Here is a 20596-nt window from a genome sequence, read left to right on the forward strand (position 1 = left end):
CCTGCAGCTATGTATCTCTGGAGTCTGCAACTTTCAACTTTCCAGTGTCTAACTGTTTGTTTCCAGTCTATGTGCCAAGTAAATTCTTGGAGTCTGTGCATCCGGTAAATGTTTCCAATTTGTGCATTGAGTAAATTCCTCCTAGTCTGCGCATAGGGTAAATGTTTCCATTTGGCGCATCAAGTAAATGCTTTGCATTCTGCACTTCGGGTAAATGTTTCCAGTCTGTGCATTCGTTCAGTGGAGAGTTTCCAGTCTCTATTGTTTATGTTTTTACATTTTAACTTTCTGCATTTTGAAGTTTTTAAATAATTCGTCATGGGCTGTCGGTCATCACTTTAGAGCTGTCAAATATAATTAATAAGCACTATGAAAACATTTCACTAAAGTCCAAAATTGATTTGAATTCACCTGACGACAGTCAAAGTCACTTTGGGTTCAATATTTGAAAACAAAGTTTGCTCAAAAGTGTGACAAATTCATCCAGGGTCCTGTGGACTGAATTTGCCACAAATGTCTCAAACAAGCAAGGAATTTACTCTGATTTTGAACCACATACAACTACACTACGAACCAACTTTCGAATTTTACTGTCAAGCAGCGAATATGGTAACTTACGAAATACCCAAAAATATAATAATTAACTTCTTACTCTTCAAACTTATCTCACAATAAGACTTCACAAATTTGAAATTACCTTGTAGATGCAATGTGAGATGCCAGGATGATAACTCCAACCAGAATTGATTTTCATCCAATTTCCATGAAATCCCAAGGGCTTTTGTCCTTGGGTTTCAAAAACTAAAAGCTAGAAGCTCTCAAGATCTCCGAGAGAAAATATCACATCCAAAAAGCCAAGCATAATTAGAATGAGCCTCTCATTCTTCTTTTATAACCAACTGCAGAGACCTTTAGCCTTTCTCGCTGCTTGTCTCTTCATTTTCCTTTCTTTTGTCCTTTTACTTCCCCTCTTTAAACTTGATTTAGCTTAGGTTAAATAACAATACTATGACTTGATTAACTCACCACTAAGTCACTTAGATACTTATTAAAATAATCAAATAATATTAACCCTATGATTTTCTTTTAAAGGATAATATTAAATAATAAAATTATTTATTTTCACAACCTTGTTAATTATTTACATTCCAAGGTTGCATTAAAAAGGGACATTACAATACCACTATGATTAAGCATCTCATCTTCTGTAAAGGTCGTGATTGTCAACCATTGATATTTCTTAAACCCAACCATAACAACTCTTGAAGGTCCATCTTTACTGCTTTGAAGCGCTACCCACTTCTTCTAGATTAAAGCCCTCCAAGTTCCATAAGATAGAAATCTTTGCATATCTTTTGTTCACCCAAAGTGATAATGAATTCCTTTTTTACGGAAGTAATTGGTAAATACTTGCTTATTATTAATAGAGACTAAGAGTTCTATATATACAAAAGAATAAAGCGATGTTTCCTTAAGAAACTATCATAAAGAATAGAAATATTCTATTCTAACAAATAAAGCTAAAAGAGCAAAAGCTAACTAAAGCTAACTAGATATTTACAATAGATTACCATTAACTAATAATAGACAACTATCTATTACAGTAATACCCTCCCTTAATGGTTAATCTATCTAGAACAACAAGTTGTCCTCTGAATTTCACAAATTGATCAAGACCAAGAGGCTTGATGAGAATGTCTGCAGTCTGATCTGTGGTCAGAACATACTGCAAATCTATAGTCCCTATCTTCAACCAATTGTCGTATGTAATGAGAGTAAACATCCACATGCTTGGTTTGTTTATGGAAGACTAGATTTCATGCTAACTTGATAACGCCTTTGTTATCAACAAACAAAGTAGTCGGTCCTGCCGGTGACATCTGCATATCCCCAAGCATCCAACGAAGCCAAACAACTTCACATCCTGCCTTAATATTCCCTCTGTATCGACTTCTGTAGAGGGGAGAGAAACTGCCTACTGCTTCTTATTGGTCCATGTGACTGCACCGGATCCCAAACTAAACACATATCCAGAAGTTGACTTTTTATCATCAACACAACCTGCCCAATCTGAATCTGTAAACCCACCGAGTTTAGGATTATAAATTTCAGAGTACAGAAGTCCATAATCTGAAGTGCCCTTCACATAACGAAGCACACGCTTTGTTGCCATCCAATGATCAGCCTTAGGAACTGTCATAAAGCGTGAGATATGAGCTAACTGCGAAGCTGATGTCAAGCCTAGTAGCAGAGAGGTAGATGAGGTTGCCTACTAGTTGCCTATATGTAGTATCATCAACCGAAGGAGAATCAGACTTTGTTGATAACTTGAGACCTTTCTCCATAGGTGTAGATGCAAACTTGCAATCCTGCATATGGAATTTATCTAACAGGGCCCTAGCATATTTAGACTGAGAGATGAATATACTAGAAGCCTGTTGCCAAACTTCAACACCTACGCAATAATGCATGAGCCCAAGGTCAGTCATATCAAAAGACTGGCATAAATTCTATTTGATTCCCTGAATCAAAGATGCCGAACTACCAACGATGATCAAATCATCCACATAAATAACTAGAAAGATGATGTCACTGTCAGTAGTCTTGATGTACAGATTTGAGTCTGAAGAACTCGAAGCCTTGATCACTGAGGTACTTATCAATTTTTATGTACCATGCCTGAGGGGCCTACTTCAAGCCATAGAGGGTTTTTACCTATCTGAGAACCTGATGGTCTTTACCAACAACCTTGAAACCAAGAGGTTGTGTGATGTAGACCTCTTCATGGAGATCATCATTCAAAAAAGCACTCTTGATGTCCATCTGATGGACCTTCTAGCCAAATTGTGTTGCAATAGCTAGGACTAATTTGATGGTGCTCATCTTTGCAGTAGGAGCAAAGGTCTCCTCATAATCAATGCCCTAACGCTGAGAAAAGCCTTCTGCCACTAAACGATCTTTGTAATTGTCCAAAGTACCATCCGATTTGTATTTGAATTTGTAGACCCATTTGTAGCCAATGGGTTTCTTCCTTGGTGAAAGATCAAAAAAGACTCAAGTGTTGTTCTTCAATAGGCTCTGGTGTTCAGATTGCATGGCTTGTTCCCACTATGGAATTTCTTTAGCCTTGGAGTATGTTTGAGGTTCAAACACACTGTGAATGTTGGCCATGAGAGAAAAGTTAACAGAATCTGTAGTTTTGCTCTTTTTTCAAGCAATTCTCCCATCAATGAGCTCATCATCATGAAGATCAGCAAGTGTTTTAGCCCACCACTTAGGCCAGATAGGAGAATGACCAACATTAGTATCAGGAGATGCTTGATCAGCAAGTTCCTCATCAGAAGAATCTGGATCAAACTCGGGTGAAGCATCTACAAAACTTCAACATCTAGGCAATAATGCATGAGCCCAAGGTCAGTCATATCAAAAGACTGGCATAAGTTCTGTTTAATTCCCTGAATCAAAGATGCTGAGCTGCCAGTGATGATCAAATCATCCACATAAATAAATAGAAGGATGATGTCACTTTCAGTAGTCTTGATATATAGATTTGAGTTTGAAGAACTCCTCTTGAGCCTTGGTCATTGAGGTACTTTTCAATTTTTATGTACCATGCCCGAGGGGCCTGCTTCAAGCCATAGAGAGCTTTTACCAATCTAAGAACCTGATGGTCTTTACAAACAACCTTGAAATCAGGAGGTTGCGTCATGTAGACATCATGGAGATCACCATTCAGAAAAGCACTCTTGACGTCCAATCTGATGGACCTTCTAGCCAAACTATGCTGCCATGGCTAGGAATAATCTGATCGTGCTCATCTTTGTAGTCAGAGGAAAGGTCTTGTCACAATCAATGCCCTGACGTTGAGAAAAGTCCTTTGCCACTAAACGAACTTTGTACTTATCCAAAGTACTATCTGATTTGTATTTGATTTTGTAGACCTATTTGTAGCCAATGGGTTTCTTCCATGGGGGAAGATTAGAAAGGACCCAGGTGTTGTTCTTCAATAGGCTCTGGTGTTAAGATGTCATGGCCTGTTCCCACGGTGGAATTCCTTTAGCCTCGGAATATGTTTGAGCTTCAAACACACTATGAATGTTGGCCATGAGAGAAAAGTTAACAGAATCTATAGTTTTGCTCTTTTTTCGAGCAGTTCATCATCACAAAGATCAGCAAGTTTTTTAGCCCACCACTTAGGCCAGATAGGACAATGACCAACATTAGTATCAGGAGATGCTTGATCAGCAACTTCCTCATCAGAAAAATCTGGATCAAACTCAGGTGAAGCATCTACAAAACGAGGTGATCCTGCAGGAGAAGTTGGAGGTGTCTATACAAGTATCATTGGTATAAGTAGAGTTGTAGAAGCTATTAGAGCCCTCCCATCAAGTGGACCTAATGGAAGCCGAACTCCCAAATCAGGGGCCTACATAGGCTGGTTTGGTGGATCAGGAACAGGTGAAACAGGCATGAATGGTCCTCGTTGCTCATCAAAGACTACATCACAACTGTAGATGAAACGAGATGTCTCAACATCGATCAGGCGGTAGGCTTTGTGAAGACTATTATATCCAACAAGCATGAGTTTTTGACTCTTGGCATCCAACTTGGTGCGTGACGCATCAGGGATCCAAACCAAAGCAAGGGAGCCAAAAATATTCAGGTGACTGATTCTGGGCTTGCGACCTAACCAAGCCTCTTCCAAAGTTTTACCTTTGACCACCATCATGGGTAATAGGTTCAACAGATAAATTGCAGTGTTAATTGCTTCTGCCCAAAACTTCTTCGGAACATGTCTATGTTCGAGCATGGATCGAATCATCTCGATGATTGTCCTGTTCCGACGTTCAACTACATTGTTCTATTGTGGCGTATGGGGTGTGGTTAACTGGCATCTGATGCCATGTGTATCCAAGAAGTTGGAGAAAACATTACAACAAAATTCCCCCCCATTGTTTGATCTAAGAGTAATAATAAATTTCCTAGACTCTTTTTCAACTAAAGGTTTAAACTTTTGAAATACAGGAAATGCAGCTAATTTCTTTTTAAGGAAATACACCAACATTTTTCTACTGAAATCATCAACAAACAACAAAAAATACTTGGACCCAAGAACAGAAGAAGTGGCCATAGGGTCACAAATATCGACATGAACAAGCCAAAGTACCTGAGAAGCTCGCCATGAATCGCCACTAGTGAAAGGTGTGCGATGTTGCTTCCCAGCCTGGCATGCGTCACAAACTCCAAGCTATTGAGTCAGAATCTCTGGCAATCCAAGAACAAGCTCATCCCGAGCAAGCTATGAGAGATAATGCAAATATAAGTGCCCATGTTGTCGATGCCAAAGAGTGCTCACACAAGACCGCCGAGCAGCCATAGCTAAGTCCCGAGAATCACTAGAATCAATAAGTCTGAAAAGACCATGATCCTCAAGGCCTACTGCAACTGTAGACTGAGTCGCCCGATCAGTGATGGTGCACTGATGTGAACTAAAGCTGACATCCAAGTGCGGAGAATGTTGCAACAACTCACAGACTGAGAGTAGATTTAGTTCCATCCCTGGGACGTAGTACACATCAAGGAATATGAGATTCCTCCCAACAGACTGAATCTGAATGTTGCCTTTGCTTACAACCGTGTACTCTTCTCCACCACCAAAAATAACAGTCTGAATAACGTTGGTAGTCAATAAACCAGTCTCTGCAATGAGTGAAATGACGAGAGGCACTTGAATCAATGTACCAGGCAAATGACTTGACATGATCCGTAGGTCTTTTAGCCATGAAGGCGTAAAAGGCAGATTCTGCCTACTCAGTGTGCTCTGCATTGTTTGCTTTGGGCTACGAACTTGATTGCTTAGACTATCCAGCTAAGCATTTCCGACATTCAAACTTCATGTGTCCAAACTTGTGGTAGTAGTTGCATTGAATGTTTTTCTTTCGGGAACCATCTAATGCTAGAGTAGAAGACTTCTGTTGAGATGACTACTTAAACTTGCCTTTATCCTTCTGAAAGGATTTCGCAACAAAGGCTTGCTCTATGGAGGTGGAACTAGAGCTGCTATCAAACCATTGTTTCCACCGATCTTACTGAAGCAGCAGTGTGCAGAGATTAATGAACTTCAAATCAACACCAAAAGATGTGATGTTGAGAGTCTCGATAAAATGCTCATAGGACTTTGGTAAACTCCGAAGAGTGATAACCACAATATCCTCTTCCTCCATCTTGCAACCAATAGGAAGCAACTAATCACGGATTTCTTGAGTCCCATTCAGGTGTGCCTGGAGCGAGGTTCGCTCATCCATGACAATAGAAAACAGAATGTTCTTCAGAAAGAAACCCTTGCTTTTGACAGAAGTCTCATGAAGACCTTTGAGATGTGTCCAGATCTCGACAACTGTCTTGCCAGATGGAATCTAAGAAAGCTGATCATCAGCCACGGATAATTTGAGAAGCGTCACCGCCTCTCTATTATTCAGATCCCATGTATCCTAATCAAAACCAAGAGCAGTCGAACGTTTCGTAACACCCAGAACAAGTTGATCGGTGTTCTGATATTCAAAAATTGCAATGGTTCGCTGCTTCCAAGTGCCATAATTTTGACAATTGAATTTGGAGTTGTGCTCAAGCAGAATGTTTGTCAGAGATGCCATGGCAAATTTTTTGGTGAAAATCTGTGTAGGCACATTCTTCGAGGCAAAAAACAGAAGATCCACAAAAAACGGAGAGTGACCAAGAAGAGAGCTTGAAAAAGTTAGATGGAATATGCTATCGTTTTCTAGATTCGCTGGTTCGAAAATCTTGGCACAAAAATCGATGTACCCAAAAAAATGGACGACGACCCAATTGGGCTCTCGTAAAACTCACCAAGAAACTGAAGGGTTTCAAGAAAAACCCTAGTTGGCAGCAATGGAGGCAAAAAATGGCAAAAAAAAATTCCCAAGCATAAAAATGTCTGATTTCTTCTATAAAGGCTGGTTTCCTACCAAAACGTCACAATTTATGAAGAAATTGACACCAAAAAATGGTGTCTCGGGCACTTTTTTTAAGAAAAATGACAGAAAAACGTGGCTGTTAAAAATGTCTTAAAAAACACAATTTACTTTAGATCACAACCATGGAAAAACGGCAGCCTTTGTTGTGTATAGGTGTGATTTGTTCTTCGAAAACAAAACCAAACAAACCCTAGTTCGAAGCAAATATTCCGGAAAAATAATTTCGAAAATAGCTTCTAGTAATTTCACAAAGGAAATTATTATTTTAGAAAAAATTTAAAAACCCTTGCTCTGGTACCATATTACGAAAGTAATTGGTAAATACTTGCTTATTATTAACAGAGACCGAGAGGTCTATATGTGCAAAAGAATAAACCGATGTTTCTTTGGGAAACTATCATAAAAAATAGAAATATTCGATTCTAACAGATAAAGCTAAAAACGTGAAAGCTAACTAGATATTTACAATAGATTACCATTAACTGATAATAGACAATTATCTATTATTGTAATATCCTTTGTCTCCATAAAATGCTAGGAATTTGTGGAGTCTTCTCCTTCGTGTATCTTCTAGCTTGTTTGTAGGTTGATATCTAAAAGCACCATACTGTACTTACTCATAAAATATTGAACATAAAAATGACACCTATTTTTCTTGTCATCATCAAGTGTCAAGCACCTTGAAGTGACTACCTCTACTTGGCCAACATCCACAATATTGTGTCTAATGACAATATTTGGCTCCTAGGAATGATCTATGAAATGTGAAAATTGATCCACTTTGATCCCCAAAAAATCACTTCAAACCCATGTGCAAAAATTGTTAGGAGCTTGAAACAAAGAGTTCATATGCCCTATACTAAAAGTTGTATCCCTAAATCTCTCACCTCTCTTTGCATGTAATCCATGAGGACAAGAGTTTTGCAATGACATTGGAAGCACCAAATCTGAAATATTCTTACATTACAAACAAAATGCCCATTCTCATTCTCTAAAGAAAGAAGATCCATAAATCCTTAAAACCTTCATTTTTGTGACTCCTCCAACTTGAACTCCTTTAGTCTAACAAGTGAAATCCTTTTTGTCTTCCCCTACCTTCATTTTTGTGACTCCTTCAACTTGAACTCCTCTAATCTAACAAGTGAAATCCTTTCCATCTTGCCCTCGTTGATATTTTGGTGACATGTGCCATCTTAGAAACCAATAAAACATCTCTTACCAAAGACTTTTTGTCCAACTTGCTTTTTTGGCTCCTCTTGTACTTCCTCATTGGTCCCGTTCATTTCCTTATGGCTCTAGTTATCTCTTCTTTCTTGGGTTTACCAGCTTCTTGTGATTCTGATTTTGATTTGGACTTGGTTTCTTCTATCACTACCACTTGCACCAACAGGGTGCAATGGTTATGCCAATAGAATAATATGCTTAATATTAAAAAAATTATATGGGACATATACACAGCATGCCATAAGAAATCATTTTATTTCCATGCTGACAGAGATTCCTGTTGGCACCTAAATTTGCACCCTATCAAATTACAAGAGAAACTTGAAAATTTAGGCCAACATTGGGACAGCCAAAGGCTGTGGGTAACCTATCAATTGCTGAACCTCCGGATTCTAGGTCGGCTCCTTTATGGGAAATCACCTGATTGATTCTTCTAATAATACTTTCTTGTTGAGAAAACGGGTAAGGAAGATTGCAAAAACAAAAAATAAACTACTTCCTAAAAGGTGATGCACCAATGATGTTTAAAGAAAAGTTTCAACAAATAACAACCATTTCACCATCAATAAACAGGAAAGCACTAATAAGCACTCAAACTTTATATTGGCTTGCAACAGTGTTTCACATTAAGGTTTTGATTCTCACTCATTAAGAAAAATAGAAATTTTTTACTTAATAAGATGAAAATAAAACAAACACAAAAGGTGACCTGCAGACAAAAGACACTCCAGTGACAGGGTAAAAACTAGGACAGATTAACATGGAACCCTTGGATTCACAGACTAACCTATCAAATCAGAAAAACTAAACAGTACCATAGAAAAAGATTGAGGCTTGAAAATATTTTCCAAAATGAACCTGTAAAAATGCTTGTCATATTTTCAACTTTTCTTCAAAATAGTTACAGAAAAACACGTAACAATACTCAGGATAAAATATCACTCAATACTGTTTTGCATAACTCAGAACTCCACTACAAATGAGTTACAAAACTCTATATGTACCATGCCCAACTGCTTGGGTCATATGCAGAAAGAAAACCTGAAAACAAGGACCCCATCACTCATGAAATTAAGTCCTCCACTTGAAAAAAGTCACTCCACCTCATAAAGAACCCAACAGCTCATCAAAACCACTCCTAAAACACTCCAACTACTTATAAATGACTTCTCAACTGCCATGATGAAGTCAAAAACGACCTCTAAATCCTCATATTCCTTCCATTGTTTAGGCATACCACATTTATTCTAAATGCTAAAAATAGCATCACAATGAATTTTATAGGAATTCATGCTTTAAAAGTTTGCACATTAATAAAAATATAAAATAGTTTATAGAACACTATTATATATTTTTATTTTACATACAAAATGCAGAAACATACAAGGGTTAAAATACTAAAAATCACAACCCTCATAACCCGTAACATACAAATTTGGGAAATAAAAAACCCACATAATGAATCGGACCCCAAAAGTTGTTAAAATTGACTAAGGGCAGGATATAACCCTAAAATCATTCATTTCACATTGCAACTTTTGAAGAGCTCGAAAATCAGTTGCGGCTAGGGTTTCATCAGTTGTTTCGGTAGAAATTCGATGGCTCTTGCACAAGTGCGGGTTTTTGGACTAGACTTTCTCTACACAATGGTTGGCTTTGTTTTTTTGAAAACCCGAATAGGGTTTGAAGAATTTTCATGGCTGCCATGCATGAATCTGAGTTCGAATCTCTTGGGAGTTTACCTTGCTCTCTTCCATGTGCATCTACTGAAGCTCATTCTGTGATAACCACCCATATTACTGGAAGGTATGCCGCTATGGAAAACCTACTTGGAAATCTCTTATTCTGAAGCCATGTAGCTGAAACTTGCTATTTCATGGTTGTTTGCTGTTACGTCTTTTGAGTTCTCTACACATGCTGCCATTTCACGGTTGTTTACTGTTACATTTTTTGAACCGCCATGAAATGAGATTAAAGTTTAGATTGCTGTTGAAACTAACAGCGACTTTGATGATTCTTCCCCTTCATTTTAATTAAAATCTGGGACTTGAATTCCATTTGCTTGAACAGCAAGTATAATTATATTTTCCTTTCTAACATGCGGGGTCCTTTGTGGATCTTATATCAGCCATTACATGAACTTGCATTGTCTCAGGTTTACGATTATTTGAAGTTGACTTTCAATTTCCTCTAACAGTCTCTTGAAGCTATCACTATCTATTGAAGCACATTTACATTGTGTAACTGAAGTAACTGTTGCAGCACGGGGTTGGCTGTTGGGCAAAGCCAATTCTCCGAAGTAATCACCTCTAGTGTATCTCTATGACTGTTCTGCCCTTACAAATTGCCTCAGCCTTCCCATTTTCCAGGAAGTACATTTTATCCCCTGGTTCTCCAACAATAATGTTCTCCCCTTCAGCAAAATATTCATCCAGCAGAACATCTGCAATTGCAGACCTCTCATGCCTGTCAAGTGTCTCCAAAAGTGGTACATCTTGCAAAAATTGCTCATAAAGATCTCTTTTGACCATTGTAGTGCTCATTATTATTGTTTGGAATGTGTTCCTATCAACTGCCCAAAGCATGCTGTCTGAGAACGTCTTTATGGTTGCTGCTACGTTTTTCATTGTAAAGCAGAGCAAGCTCTCCAAAGCTGTCACCTTTTCTATATCTCTTCACCATCCTTGAATTTTTTATTAGATCCCTCTATCCACACGTCACAAGTCCCTTCCTTCAACATGAAGAAGTGATCCCCTGGGTCACCTTGCTGAATAATGATTTCCCCTTTTGCATACTCCATCTCTTTAGCTGCACTAATAACAATTTGGGTTTGCTCTTTATCAAGAGATTCAAAAAGGAAACAGTTATGTAATGCTTCTTCTATTCTCTTCTTGCTATCATCAACTTTTGGAATAACTGTTGGTTTGAACTGTGCAAAATCTAATAGAGGAGTGCATTCTGCACTCACAAAGTTTCTTCTCTTTGCCAAAAGTGCAGCGGGTCTGCATCCTATGCTTTCTCTTCCGCTCATGTTTCTTTTGAAGTTTCCAGTTGATTGTATCTCAGAACCTCTAATTGTAGTTCTTCTGGAGTTTCCAATTTTAGGCCTTTTCGTAATATTTTGATGACACCAGTTATTCCTTCCTGTCCTTGATCTTAAGAGTATTGTGATTTGAAATAACTCCCGAGCTTTGTTCAATGAAGCTAACTCCTTAGTGCTCTGTTCTTTAAGATGGTATTGTATGAGGTTCGAGCACGGGCTCGTGACACTCATAAATAATTTTTATTTCTTTCTGCACATGACACAAACATGTTAGCAATAAAATTACTTGTATACATGATTTTGATTTTCAGACTCTAATATTGCCGCTCCATGATTGATCGAGTTCACTGTTCTTGTCTAATCAGCTGCATGGGTAAATGGTACAAGTGTACATGTATCTTTTGCGGAACCAGACATTGCTTAGATCCATATGGATCTAACCTGTACCTTTCTTTGACTTTTTTGCAGGAGTTGGATGCTTAGGGAACCAGGGAGAACTGAAATTCAGCAGGGCAACCTCGGGAATGCGGACTCAGACCAGCCATATACCCCCAGGCAATGGCTGGTTCCCTTTCTTATACTCTTGCATGTTCATTTGTATCATTTATTCTGCTTTTATACGTTCCTGATTTGCACAAGAATAATGAAGACTAAGCTACTCTCACGACATTGTGTGAGAGATTTTGATCATTTTTTATTCAATACATGTGCTTTAATTCTTTAATGTATAAACTCCAAACTGAAATTTATCATTGTTTAATACAAATAAAGAACTTTCCTGTTTCTACGACCATTGGCAAATGAAAGCAATTACTAACCAATAATGAATGTTAAGACAAAATTTCGTAGGTAGTGAAATTTTGATAACAATTCCGAAACATGATTAACATAAAAATGAATGGAAGGACAGCTATGCAAAATGACAAAAAAATTAAATGCAAGAATGAAATATGCAAATTTGTCCTCTAACACTATATATCGTTCATCATGACAAGGCAAGTAAATTACATTAACTACATTAATACAGCTTAACTTAGACCCCATAATGCCAACATGTGGTATATATAAGATAATTTAAAATGCTTGCTTTTCTTTTTAATAAAACTAAAAATGACATGAAGAATACAATATCTAATAACTGTTGATCTAGGCAAAGGAAAGAAATCAAAGATAACGACATACACTTTGCAGGATTGTCAAAAGCGAAGAATAACTCCCTCCTTATCCCATTCACACCTACTCATTTTTTATTCCCTTTTAATCAACACCCATGACTCCCATCCTTTTTACCTTAATTATTCTACTGTGATCCACAGTCTGCAGTGCCTGAACGTTTTCCTATTATGAATGAGATTTATTGTATCCCTTCTTCGTTGAAGATTAAATTCTCTTAGAGCAGCTTTGAATATAAATCGAATTTCGCTCATATATCAGATGTGAGGTTTTTAATCTTTAATGCTATTCCAATAAACAAATAATCCATGGACTTCAAAACTCAGAAAGAACAAATCTGTATGTCGTGGAGAAATTTTATCATTTTATTCAATTCAAATAACATCCAATTTTCAAGGTCATTATGAATTGTTAAAACTTGATTCCAGTAAACCAAGGCACACAGAGTATATATCAACAAGCCTAGATTACCATTAGTCTTCTAATGCCTATGTTTGAAGTTTGAACCCATATCCAGTTTATGCATATTGTGTTACAGTTAAGTATCACAAGAACCCAATTTAGAGTACAAATCACTCACATGTCATAATTCAGTACTCTGGGAATACACCAAGCTTAACTTATTGTGAGCCCATTTCTTTCTTATTATTATTTCGTGAATATATGTTACAGCAGGTTAAATAACCCAATTGAAAACGCAAAAGAAATGACTCTCTCTAAACTGAAATCTTTGGCTTTGAATATACAGAGACATTGACAAATTTTGTCAGCCCCATAAAGGGGGGGGGGGGGGGAATTCTGGTTTAGATCTTCCTAAGGCTTTCTTATATCTTTCAAAATGAAAAACACTTGATTCCTACTTATGTAGAATTGAGGTTAGTTTTCACTTCGATTATTAGCCACTAAAAGCTATTGCTGTCCCAAATCCTCACGTTTGCAAGTGGGATTATTTTTCTTCTCCCTCTATTTGGTTGCTTTGGGACTCCCCCGACTGCTAATAGGGTCTTATCTTCTTTAGTGCTGACCAGAGAGAAGACCGCTTCCTCCATTGCCCACTTCACAGAATCCAATCTAAACAACCTCCTATCCCCTTTGTTTATCCGTAGTAAATCATTTTCAACAACCCAGTTAACATTCTTGAATATTTTTTCAGATAGAAAAACACATGCACTGATGTTTTCCACCACAAGTGTCCAGCATCCAACATGGGAATACGGCGAGCATCCTCGCACAAGATAGCCTATCGGCAAAAATTGATTCTTTTGGGCCTTGGTCCTTGATATTTCCCCTAGCCATTTTCCTTATGAATTCATATAGGTCACTTTTGTTGAGGCGATGGTTCTTGAGTGCCTCCAAATACAGATCCACGAGAATTCACACTTATATATGTATATATACATATACGTAGATATATCTTCGGACAACCTTTGGTACTTGTCAACAATTTCGGGGCCTCAAGTTTGTATAATAACTCTGGAATACGATCTTTGTCCTCCTCCTTTCATATACCTTCAAAATTCTTTGACTAGAGGGTATCCAGAATGTTAGCTTTATCCTAAAAGTTGGTACAATCAAAGTCCTGATACCATTAAACTTATATTCTGCTATAACCTTTCTTGTAATTTGCAGCTTCCTTTATACTTTTTGGTTTTTGGTGGGGTTTTGTCCTTGGGCTGCTGAAATATTCATAAGGAAACAAATATATAGTCTTCATAAATTGAGGTCCCCTTGATTGATCTTCCTTATATGGCCTTTTTTTTTAATAGACATAACTACTCATCAACAAGCTCTTTGATTTTTCATTAAAACTAAACTCCATTAAATTCCTGTTTTTTTATAATACCATTTATTCTCCCTTTTATGTATACCTTTGATTGATCTTCCCTATATGCCCTTTTTCTTTAATAGACATAATGCTTCATCAGCAAGCTCTTTGACTTTTTGATAAAACTAAACTTTCTTATATTTCAGTTTTAATTATTCTCCCTTTAATTGTCCTCAAGGAAAACAAATATGTCGGTGCATATTTGAATACTATGAAGTTTGATCCAATTTTGACTAAGAAACATGTTAATAGTGAATATAGAGCATAGAATTTACAACGATATATGCCATATTCTCAGAGGTCTTTTCAATTATTGTGTCTTATCATGTTTTCTTTCGAGAAATTATTACATGATCTGTCCCAATACATAGATAGATCAGCATTATATATTGCTATAATCTAACAAAGTGTGCTTTTTCCCTATGTCCAAAAAAAGTGAATACAGAAGAAACTTTTCGCTTGAATTAATAAGATTCCAATCCATCTAATCAATATTCATAACAATTGATCCCTCTTCCAATAATAGGGTGTATTGGTGAACATTATTAGCTAATCCAAATAATCAAACAAGAAAATTGACTAGAATGCCTGCAATACTTAAACATGAAAAGCCAAAATAATGTGGTGCTAGGGAAGATTACATTGTCTCCAGCAGATCTGACAACCCCCCTTTTAAACTCAACTATAACAAAGACAATATTATGATAAAGTATTATTTCCCAATCAAGCAGACCAAAATGCTTGATAGTAGCATAAAACATATATAACAGTAATTAAAAGAAGACATTGTTGCATAAAACATGTTACTAGCAAAATAAAATACAAACAAAAAAGCAAACAACTTACATAAAAAAGAATTGCGCCGTTCTGCACAAGACTTCCATGAAGTTGTTGCAGAGTATGGATTCTCCCAAAGAGATGGTATATCTTTTACCTGAAAAGCCAAAATTTACAATTAACTTCCAAAAACATTGCTACCCTAGTCCTGGTGATTTCCATTTTAGCAGTGTATATCATAAACTTCTACACGTGTTCTTGTGGACATATATTATGTATTTTAACATTTCTAATTTGATGTCATGCTAGATGTTACTATTTGAGGAATTCTCACTGAAAAGATGTTGTGAAGCATTTTATAAAGAGGGAAATCACAAGACTGACTCCCAGGTAAATGGAGCAAAATATGGGAACCATCAAACTCCCACATGGATCAGATGGTATGATATTTGGTTTTCTTTGCTTCTACCGTGTTGGGGATTGGACCTGTAATTTGTGGAAACCCCAAACTTTAGAAATCCTCTTATCCTCCATGGGAGATATCACCAGTTGTGACGTTTTCACTCCATTGCCCCATTGCAAATTGGGACCCCCTCCCTTTTGCCTTTCAGTGAGTAGCTGTGTCGGTTTAGTTTCAGTTTGGTAACAATTGATTTGGAGTCTCTAAGTCAATGAAGTTAGGGGATCAGGCCAAGTTGTTGGGACACAATTCATGTCCTAGTTTGCAAGGCCATCTGGGATGACTGAATTAGTTGTCTACCCTTGATCCCACAGTTGGACATATTTTGGTATAAAGGAGTTATAAGGTGGGTCTTTGAGTTGATTCAAGAGTCTAAAAGGAAATTTTGATCCAAAAACCAATTAAACAAGGATCACAGACAACCCTCTCAGCAAGAAGAAACTGAAATCAGATCAATCATGGTTAACTTCATTGCTTTCAAAAGAGATTTCACACATTTTGATCGTGTCTGGTAAAACAAATGGTGATCTGAAAGTTGTTGTTGGCAATCAAGGGCATGGCAAGAGATTAAGAGCATTTGCATGGAATTAATTCTAAGAACTACCAAATCTCCAACCAGCATGATAGGCTATAATTCAAGACAAAGGGATCGAGTTTAAACTCATAATTGATATTAAACAAAGGTACGTGAAAATCAACTAGGGGAAACGATTCAAAAAAAAATGAGTTTATTATCAAGTTGTAAAGACTAGGTAACAAAATGTTTCCTTGATCCCTATGTCATACTCAGGTCTGATAATAAACAGTTCATAATACAAAAAAGCAATGAAGTCTAAAAAATGTTTTTCAAATAGCCAGAACTCTCAATAGCAATAAATATCAGAATTGTGTAGCATTCATTACCAATTAAAGAGATTCAAGTGAACAACTCAAATAGTAGCCCTTGTCACTATTTCTAATATCATAGAATTCAACATATAGCATGGATTAACAATAGGAACCTATATGTGTCGACAACTCACAATTGAAACCTACAAGCCCTACTCATGATTTAGTCAATTTGCATAAGCGGCATCAAAATGGATGTTATCACCAATTTCCAAGGTGAATGAAACGGTCTTGGCAGTGTTTCCAATGTACAAGTATTCATCTACGGGTGGTGATGGGACAGCTATCTGTATTTATTCCAAGCCCAACTTGACAGATGTATAGCTACCACTTATGGTTATCATTCGATGATAATCTTGCTAGTGCCTATAGATAGTTAAACATTGTCGCTCATTCTTGTATTCACACAGTGTTCATCAAAACGTAACCGAAGAGTCAAGGTCAGTCGGACTTCAACTATTATGTAACTCGATTCATGAGTGAGAGGTTGTGCAAGAAACTGGAGTAATGTCCTGACACGATGAAACCAGATTGAACAAGAGACTCTCGTGGCTATCTAATACCTATTCACCCCTTTGTTGTGACGAGCATGTTTTTCAAAGTCTAATAATCCGCAGTAACAATTACATTCTCCGCCTTCAGATGATCATGTCTTGTTTACTCGTCTCGTGTTTGTTTCAGATTATCACCATTAACATATGTTAGATTGGATGTCTCTGACTGGAGCTGCAACCAGTCTTTCTTGCTAATGGGGATTTTCGTCCCAAAATCCTCAGTGACCAAATCATTCTCTATGTTGGTGTTTTTTTCCAATTCGTTCTCTCTGTATTCTTAGAATTCACAATGATGATCCCAAAATGCCAATCCGCTCCCTTAACAAGTTGCATCCTTTCGTGAAAAAGATGTTACCAAACAACAAATATGCACAATGCGAAAGCAACAACTAACGGGAATGTTGTTGCAGCGACAGGAGGGAGTTAAAAATTACTGAATGCCAAAGTTGTAACGCCCAAACAGTTCATACCGGTAGCCAAAAGAACAATAGTAAGGCCCATCTTAGTAAAGCATGATCACCTGGAGCCCACAATGACCAATTATGCCAAATGTTATTCTGGTCTCCCACATCATCCCTTAATTTACTCTTGCGATGCCTATCGAGATGTCTAATAGGCAAGGAGTCACCATGGAATGCCAGGCTGGGGTGGGGGACATGACAATCTCCCTTCCCATGATTGCTTGCCCTCAATCAATTGGAGTGTTGTTGTAAAATGTGATCATGTTCCCAGGATGCATCTTTAATGGGTAGGCCTTCTCATCACACTAAAAATTCTCTGATAGTTTTGTTCCTCAATTGTTTTTCTCTGTTTAATCACCTTTGTAGGAACCAGCTCTAAGTTACCTTCTTCATCCAACAGGGGCAGCCTCGGGGGGCTCCTGATATGTTGTCCAAGTGCCTTCTTGAGGCATGAGACATGAAATACATTATGGATTCTATTGCCCTCTAGTAATTCCAATTCATGGGCTACCTCCCAAATCCTTCTTGTTACCCGATAGGGTCCTTAAAATCACAGCTTAAGCTTTTCCTTCCCACTCTTCTTTAATGAACTTTGCTTATAGAGATGAAAATGTAAAAATGTCATATCTCCCTCCTAAAAAGTCCTTTTTGTCTGATGTCGATCAGTGTAAATTTTTTGCTGATTCTGAGCTTGCTATAAATTCTCCTTGAGAGCTATGAGGATATCATGTTGCTCCTATAGCCAGTCCTTTGCCAAAGGAGCCCTACTATCCGCCAAGACCAAATCTGTGAAGGATAATGGGTCATAACCATATAATGCCCTAAAAGAAGACATGTTTGTCGACATATGATAGGTAGTAGCAATACTCGCCCAAGTAAAGCTATTTGAGCCACGCTCGCTGCTGTCCAAAAACATAATTGTGGAGGTACCCTTCTACCCAATTATTCACTATCTATGTATGCCCATCTGTTTAAGGGTGGTAACTAATGTTAGGAGTTAGTTGTGTCCTTGTGAGTCTGAACAACTACTGCTAAAATATGTTGTCAAACCTGTTGTCCCTGTTACTAACAATGGTTTTGGGTAGACCATGTAGTCTGAAAAACTCTATAAAGAACAACACTACCACTTGTGAGGTTGTCCAATTAGCTTCTATGGCAAAAAATGAGCATACTTTGTCAATCTATCCACCACTAACAAATATATTGTCTTTACCTTGCACCTTTGGGAGCCCTGTGATGAAATCCATAGTGATACCCTCCCATTTAGGCTCAAGAACAAGTAGTGGTTGTAATAAACCAGCAAGATACATGTGCTCTGTCTTATTGTGCTAACAAGTCATAGAGGACCTAATGTGTTGCTAACATCATCCTTGAGGCACTTCCACGTGAAACTCTCCCTAATCTACCTGTAAGTCTTTAAGTATCCTAGGTGGCTAGCTAATAGACTATCATGAATGGCTCACATAATCCGCTCCTTAAGTTTGGATTCTGGAACCAAGTAGAAGCTATTTTGTAATAGATTATATCATCTATAATCGTGTATCAATCATCCCCAACCTACCCATCCAAAATTTCACATGAAAAGATGTTCTTGGAGTACTCAAGTAATAGTTGATATCATCTAAAACCCTATATCTATCATCCTGAACCTACCCATCCAAAATCTCACATGCAAAGGTATTCTTGGAGTACTCAACTAACAGTTCAGATTTCCAATCAGCTGAAATCTTTGACATTACACAAGTAACATTGGCAAGTCTTGAAAAAAGTGCATCTGCTACTATATTGTCCCTTCCCTTGATGTACTCAATGTCAAAATTGTAAGCCTGGATCTTGTTATTCCACTTCTATTCATTCAGCTCCCTTTGTGCCAAGAAGAAGCACAGGTTGTTATGATCAGTCCTTGCCACAAAACGTCCACCCACCATGTACTGTCTAAATTTAGCTAGAGCACACATGATAGCTAACATCTCCTTATCATAGGTGGATTACAACCTTTCATGATCTTTCAATTTCCTACTCTCATATACAATAGGATGTCTATCCTGCATCAGTATTGCCCCTATTCCATCACCCGAGGCATCACACTCCAAAAGAAGTGGCCTAGTGAAATTTGGTAAGACTAGGCATGTACTCATCACCCGTTTGACCCTATCAAATATCATCTCCAAACTTGTAGACCGCTAGAAAGAACCCGCCTTTGTGAGGTTAGTAAGTGGTATTACAAGTTGAGAAAACCCCTTCACAAACCTTCCATTATAGGAACACGATCCAAGGAATTCTCTAAAGTTTAACACATTCTTCAATGGCAGCCAATCTAGTATAGCCTAAATCTTTTCCTGGTGAACATTGACCCCATTAGCTCCAATAAAGTGTTCGAGGTCCCTGATCTCTATCAACCCAAACTCAAATTTGGACTCTTTAGTAAACAATGAATGCTGCTCCATGACACTTAGAACCTCATCCAAATATTTTAAATGCTCCTACCATGTCTTGCTGAAAATCCAAATGTCATCAAACAACACTAACATGAATTTACGCAACTGCTTGTTAAATATATGGTTCATGCATGATTGGAATGCAGCAAGGGTGTTGGTTAATCCAAAGGACATCACCAAAAACTTGTAGTGTCCATAATGGCATCTGAATGTTGTCTTATGTTACATGTACATCCTTCTTTTGGACCCTAATCTGATGGTACCCCAAATGAAGATCAATCTTCAAGAAGTAGACAGCCTCATGTAGTTCATCCAAAAACTCATCAATACGCGGTATGGGATACCTGTTCTTTACAATCTTATTGTTAAGATCCCTGTAATCAATACATATTCGTAGAGTCCCATCCTTCTTCTTAACCAACACCACCGATGAAGCAAACGGACTCGAGCTCGGCATAATATGCCCCACGTCAAGTAATTCCCAAAAAGTCCTCTCTATCTCCTCCTAGAAATGCCTAAGGTGATGATAAGGTGTCATAATAATTGGATTCACGCCCTCTTCCAACTCTATCACATGCTCGAATCCACGATCAAGCGGCATACCAATAGGGATATCACTGAAAACTCTTTTGTGCTTGTCTAACACTGACTGAATATCGATATGATGTTGTTGTCCTAAATTCTAAATCTAAAATAGATTTCATATTGATAAAGCAATGTGCTGCCCACTCTGTATCATCATCCCTCAAGATTGACTC

At 37.6% G+C, this 20596-nt stretch overlaps 1 protein-coding gene and 1 pseudogene across 1 annotated transcript in view; both read right to left on the reverse strand.

The window, feature by feature from the left end:
* LOC149548082 (protein PECTIC ARABINOGALACTAN SYNTHESIS-RELATED-like) overlaps positions 1–20596 on the reverse strand; it is a 233046-nt gene that overhangs the window by 170481 nt on the left and 41969 nt on the right. Inside the window, exon 3 of the mRNA XM_089792113.1 lies at positions 15107–15194. Coding sequence (XP_089648239.1) covers positions 15107–15194 — 88 coding nt within the window. The remainder of the gene's footprint in view (positions 1–15106; positions 15195–20596) is intronic.
* LOC149548087 (uncharacterized) lies at positions 10222–11623 on the reverse strand (annotated as a pseudogene).

Source organism: Cupressus sempervirens, chromosome 7 (genome assembly GCF_028749045.1).
Source record: "Cupressus sempervirens isolate cs-2001-9-10 chromosome 7, ASM2874904v1, whole genome shotgun sequence".
Lineage (NCBI taxonomy): Eukaryota > Viridiplantae > Streptophyta > Pinopsida > Cupressales > Cupressaceae > Cupressus > Cupressus sempervirens.